The sequence below is a fragment of the Cicer arietinum genome, chromosome 3, assembly GCF_000331145.2.
Source record: "Cicer arietinum cultivar CDC Frontier isolate Library 1 chromosome 3, Cicar.CDCFrontier_v2.0, whole genome shotgun sequence".
NCBI classification, from domain to species: domain Eukaryota; kingdom Viridiplantae; phylum Streptophyta; class Magnoliopsida; order Fabales; family Fabaceae; genus Cicer; species Cicer arietinum.
The window spans coordinates 70,110,331-70,116,847 of record NC_021162.2 but is presented as its reverse complement, the minus strand read 5'-3'; the positions used below and the strand labels follow the sequence as shown (position 1 = coordinate 70,116,847).

Below are 6,517 nucleotides of genomic sequence, written 5' to 3'. Positions count from 1 at the left end.
TTGAACAAAACTGTATAAGTGAACTGTTTGTTAATTGATTTGATTTATAAAAATTAAAAATCACATTATTTTTTCAAAAACAGTTTATTAATCGAACTAATTTTTAAAAATTAAAACTGAATCAATTTTCAGTTCGAATTAAAACTAAAACCAAATTTAAATTTTTAGAAGCAATTAAGGATAATTATGTAAAATTTAATCTATCGAAATAAAAATAATTAAGTTAAAATCAATTCTATTCGATTTAGACTAATAAATTGGTTCACTGCAGTTTGATTTTTCAAATTAAAAATTATTTCGATATAATTTTCAAACAATCCTAATTCATAAGTGAATTTTGGCGACTAGTATTTTATGTGGGCTAAGTTTGAATTAGGACTCCGCAAAGTTAAACCTTTATTTGATTCTGGGGTGGTAAAATAAGGGGCACATCCATGTAGTTCGTTTAAACTAAGGACTCGGACCTTTTATTTCTTAGAAAAAATAGTACCAAAAACAAACAAAATGAATGGGTCTTTTAGAAGGGTAAAGTTGAAATTTTGTTTATGAATATTTGAGAATTGATTTGAACTGAACTTGAAAGCTAGAGAATGTCGCTTCACCTAGAATAAATTTTAAGATCCAGAATCAATTTCGCAATTGAGATCCCAACATCGTTTAATCTCAATCATATTGCAGCTGATGGACGTGAAACTAAACAGAGACTAAGCCAAACAAATAGAACACATGTGTTGCCAATAATGACACCCAGTTTTTTAGAGAGAATATTGATTTGATGATATAATGTTCCATCAAACAATATAACACACCGCATGCACTAACCACTACCCAAGTGAAATATATGGAAATTATCGTCCAAAGAGCGGAGGAAAATTGTATTTGGTATCCCACAATTATATTTATCATACGTTTCTTTCAAAAATATCCATATTGTCAATACTAAGAGTAAAAATAATTTGGACAACTTACACATATCCCATTAAAAAATTCCTAAAAAAGTCATTTTTCTCCTTTTAAATTCTTGAACCAAAAAATTCATTTTTGGCATTTTTCGATAATTATTTTGCTAACTGAAAAAATTTGAAAATGAATTTTTAATAGTTATTTTATTTCTAAATTTTCATATTAACAAAATAACTATAAAAAATTTGAAAAATCAAATTTTCAATTAAAAATAACTATCAAAAAATTTATTTTTTAATTTCTCCAATCCAAAAAATAACAACCAGAAAATCAAAAAACTATTTTTTTTCAACATTTTATTTGCATATCCGAATTTTCAAAATCGATTTGTTTTAATACAAAAAATTTTAAAAGCAAATATTTCATAGACCAATTATTATCATTTTTTTTTTGCTTACCGGGATTTTCAACTTTTTATCTTTTTACTGGAAATTTCAAAAGCAATAATTTCATAGACAAGTTATTATCAATTTTGCTTACCAGGATTTTAAAAGACGAATATTTTGGTATACAAAATTTTTTCAACTTTTTTTATCTTTCTACCGGAATTTCAAAAATAAAAAATCAAATAGACAAAAATATTTCACAGCTTTTTTGTGCCTACCAAAAATTTTGAAAAAGAAAAACACTTGTTGCAAAAAAATTTCTCTATTTTTTTTTTTACTAATGAAAATTTCAGAAACAATATTTGATAGGTAAAAACGGATTCAAAAATTTTCGAAAAGAGAAAGTATAAATGATGAGTAAAATGGATTTATTTATTTTTTTTTTTTAAGTATTGGGGTAGAGGACAAAGTGAGGGTTATCAAATCTAAGAGAAATCTAAGAGGAGATATTTGCAGATTCTTGCATGCTCAACTCACGCACCCCTTACATATTTCACATGGCCCTTCTGAAACCTTTTTCTGATTAGTCCAACTATGTATGCCGTTGCTAGATGGTAGGACTTCATCGCTGAGATTTGAGTGTTGAAGTAATTACAGTGTTTACTACAACATAGAACCAGAACGGACCTAGTAAAATGAGGGGCAAAAGAACCAGTCATCCAGGTATAGAAATAGACGAAAACTTGTAGATTAAGAGAAAATACATGAAGTCGTCTAGATCCACAGACTCATCAACAAAATTGCATTTTGACATTCAACTAGGTTTAAAGTCATAACATGTTTCATGAAAATTGACATCAATTCAAACATATTGAGTATTAGTTAGGAAACAACTACTATTAGTGTACCCTATGAATGTAAACACGTACAAAAATGTAAACCTTAGAAGCACTCAAGAGACTACTCAAGGTGCTCATTTATTGTGTTATAACAGTATCAAACACACAACGGTAAAAAAATGTGTACTGACTACCCAACACAGGCACCACACACACAAGCTGAGAAGCTTGACATGATTGACCGACTAGGATTTTGGGACCTACATGATTGTATTGAGACCACAATTGCGGCTGCATCAAACACATTTATCCACACCCTTAAGATCGCATGTAATCACAACCGCAATTTAAAACCTTGGTCCAGATCATGAGAACTCCCTGGAATCCCCTCAGAAAATGAAATAACTAGATCACATAATCGTGTGAAAATATCATAACCTTCATTCCCGGATTTATATTATATATGCATCCCATGGAGTTACATAAGTATACTGTATAGAGATACCAAATAAGACAGTTGAGTAGACACTAAACAGGACATATTACATAATCACATCCATGAAAGTGCAATTTGACTGACATGCTTTTTCAATTTTTAAGCTACAAGCTAGAAATTGAACATGATCACACATAATAAATAATGAACAAAAGATCCAAAGTACTATAGTCATATTAATAAAACTACCATGTTAAGAAAATACATGCAGCAGTCATCTAGATCTACAGACTCATCAATGAATTGGCAGGCTTACATGCAATCGACAAAATTGAACTAGGCTTCAAGGTAAAAGTTTAGCTAAAATTGTCACAAATTTGTACTTTAGTTGTGAAATTATTAGGAAAGACCTAGACATTAATGAGCTGGAAAAAGATATATTATATGATAGAACATTAGGACGCCGTTTGATTGAGGAAGCCGACCCTACTTAGTGGGAAAGGCTTGGTTGTTGTTATTGTTGTTGTAGTTGTGAAACTATCAGTACTACGGGACCCTAAGACCCTAATAAGACGATAAACCATCTGAGGCTAACCAGATAAGCATTCATTTTCTCTTTTTCTTTTGACATGGCAAGAGACAGAGAATTCCTCTGTCAGTTTAACCCAAATTCACTCAAATGGTAATCATATATTTGTATATCTACATGTTTGTTTTCACTAGAAAATAAACTGTATTGGGACTGTCCTGTAATACTGTATGGCTATCTATCTACTGCTAGACTCTTGTAGCTCTCAAAAGATAGAATGAAAACACACAAAAACAAAAACTTTTTATAACAAAAGAAACACTGAAAAGAAGGAGATAAAGCAGAGGTTCGAAACCAATCAAAAGTTAGTGCCTTAAAATATTAAAAACAGAAGCTATTGATAGTTTGGTTTTTCAGCATCAAAATACCTTCTCATCATTGACCATACACAATTGCCTAGTTAGGATTATCTTCTTGATTAAATTAAGTTAATGTCTGCTCACTAACGAGTACGGTTAAAAATAAATTTAATAATAAAGCTTCTAAATTTCCGAGGTGTAGAAATTGATTTCAACTTATACAAGAATATATTTAAAAAACCCTATGTAGTCAATCTCGAATAGCGGCGAGTGACTCTCAAAATGCTATAGCAGTAATGCAGCTACGTCAATGTTTAGGGAAACAAGACAAGAAATTTGTACCATACACATGTAAAAGCTCAAAAATAGGAGATAACACAAAATTAATGGCATATTCATAACTAATAATCATAATTCATTATAACCAATATTCAAAACCAATAAAAAGCAAATTAATTTTAATCTTGGGGGATTAAAATGACTCATCTAAGCATTTAGAATTTAGAATAAGTACAATGGCCACCAGAGAGTCTTGCAACAGGTTGCCGGAAAGTCACACAAGGAGGAGGCAAGACAAAGCCGTTTAGGGTTTAGGGGGGATAAGAAGCTGTTTTGGAGAAGAGATGAAAAGACAGTAAATCCCCGTTTAGTTGACATTTAGAATTTCAGGAAGGAAATGACAAAAAAAAAAACAGCAAGAATGAACATAAGTTTAGGGCATATTCGGGCTTTTACAAGAGCTTCATCATAGCAGTCGCTAGGGTTTTAAATAGCGGTCACAGTAATGGTTATTGTCGCAATCCTTGAAATTATGGAGAATTGTGACCCAATGTGGCCGATGCAGACTCAATTGTTGCAGGTGTTGAAGCCTCAATTGCGGCCGCATGCAGTTTTGACATCAAAAACTATTATATTGCAGCCCAAATTGCGACCCCAATTTGCAGCGCTGCATCACTCCAAGGTGCCGCTACGATACGACACCAAAGCAGCCACTACTTACTACATATAAAAAAGCTCATAGTTATTGAAATATTCTTTTAATATTTTTTTCTTGGCTAGTGTTCTTTTAGAAGTTTATTCAAGCTAGTTCTATATATACCCACAGCAAAACCAACCAGCAGTAATTCTGAACCACCATAACTATTAAACTATTAAACTAATCACCTACATCAGCATACCAATTACTATCCGAAAGCATTTATCTAATAACCACAAAGCAGTAATAGAAAATTGACAGAAACTCATACAAGGACCTCTAATTAGAATCATCTTCTCAACTCCTAGCAGCAGCTCCTTCCCTCTCGAGGTTCTGCGAAGAAAACTTGGTGCCATACATGTTATCATCAAAATACTCTTTATAAGGATGATTCTTCGGAACAAGCCTGCGAAACTGGTCAAATTGCTTCTCAGCTTCATCTTTCTTTCTAAGCAAGGTATATATAATACCCTGACATAGATAAGGCCTAAAATCTCTTGGTTCTTCTTTTACCAAATCCTGATAAGCTTTAAGTGCCTCAGAGAAATTCCCTTCAATCACCTTAATCTGACCAACCAATAGCCTAAAGTCTCTAACATCTGAAACCCTCTTCTGTTTCTTACACAATTCCATTGCTTTTTCAACTCTTTTCAACAATCCTTTCAACGGTTCATGCGATTCCAAAGTCGCCATTACGAGACCATGAAAAGCTTCCACTCGAAGCGGATCCTTCTTCAGAATGTCCTCGAATAATGTTTTCGCTGATTCGTGGTCGTCGTTGTAGATATACATGTTTGCTTTCAGCAGAGGCCACTCCATTTCTTCAGGTTCGATTTCGATTAAACGGTCTATGACTCCAATCGACTCGTCGACCTTTCGTGCTCTGAATTTAACCTCCATAAGAGCGCGAAGAGCTTCAGCGTCGTTTGGATTTTGGCTCAATCGTGCTTCGATTGCCTTCTCCGCATCTTCTTCCGTTGAGACGTTTTCCTTTACCGTTGAGGTTTCAGCGGTAGTCGGAGGTGCGAGCGTGGCGGCGATGACGGGACTGTGGTGGAAACGCATGAAGAAGAAAGCGGTTGCGGCAATGACGATGCAGGTGGTTTCAACGACGGGGGAGAAGAGAGGGGTTAGGGCTTGGAATGGGTTTGGTAGTGAAGGGGTTTTTCTTTGCTTGTGAAACGCAGGGTCGTTTGAGGAGGATGAGGCTCTTATGGATTGTAGTTTAAACGATGAGGGAAGCGGAAATTGAGGTGGTGGGAGGGAGGTGAAGGTGAGGGAAGGTGATAAGGAGGATGGGAATGATGAACGGTTGTAATTGAGTGGGAGATGGGAGTGACGAAGGTTAGGCATGGAATCCATGATTGAGTAAGTGTGTGTATAGAAGCAGATTGAGCAACAAAAGAAAAGCCTAAACACTAAAACCCTCACTCTCACGGAAAAATGGTATTACAGCCAAAGGAGGGTAGATAAAACTATTCTATTATTTCTCCATCAATAACAATAAATAAAGTATTCTCGTGCCAAATAACTGTTAATGTTTGTTTTCCCATCAAGCGGCTGATTTAATTGACTAACGATTGTCTTCGCTCTTTTTTTTAAAAAATTATTTATGCACCTCTCTAGGTAACCTTTCATATTTTTTTTTTTATTTAATTTTAAATAACAATTTTATCTTTCATATCTTAAAATATCAACGGTAATATCATTTCATTATAAAAATTTATTAAATTCATCAAAGTCTTCAAACATAACTTAGAAAATGCAATATCAATTTAAAAAAAATCATATATTTATCAAATGCATAATTCAAATAGTCAAATAAATTCATATTTTCATCTTCAACAGTATCAAATTCAAAAAACAAAGAATGCATATATGAGTTTATTTAAATATTTGATTTATAAATTTGATAAATTTGCATTATATTAAAAATAATAATTAATTTTATAGATTTTGTTTGAAAATTTTGATAAATTTTTTTGTAAAAAAAATGATATAATTGTTGACATCTTAAAATATAAAATATCAAAATGATAACTAAAGTGTTGTCTATAATTAAATTAAAGGATCGCGTGGGCAATTATGA

At 32.7% G+C, this 6,517-nt stretch overlaps 1 protein-coding gene across 2 annotated transcripts; it reads right to left on the bottom strand.

Moving 5' to 3' along the window:
- Positions 1-1,698: 1,698 nt before the first annotated feature.
- LOC101501574 (protein SLOW GREEN 1, chloroplastic-like) lies at positions 1,699-5,923 on the bottom strand. Of its 2 annotated transcripts, none has more exons than XM_004493848.4 (2): positions 4,700-5,923; positions 1,699-1,976 (listed from the first exon to the last, which is right to left on the bottom strand). In XM_004493848.4, exon 1 carries the CDS (start codon positions 5,788-5,790, stop codon positions 4,726-4,728), a length of 1,065 nt encoding a protein of 354 aa, XP_004493905.1. In that variant the 5' UTR covers positions 5,791-5,923; the 3' UTR covers positions 1,699-1,976; positions 4,700-4,725. The 2 variants fall into 2 exon arrangements, with proteins under 2 accessions (XP_004493905.1, XP_073222248.1); XM_073366147.1 differs by lacking the exon at positions 1,699-1,976 and adding an exon at positions 3,826-4,451.
- Between the last annotated feature and the right edge of the window lie 594 nt (positions 5,924-6,517).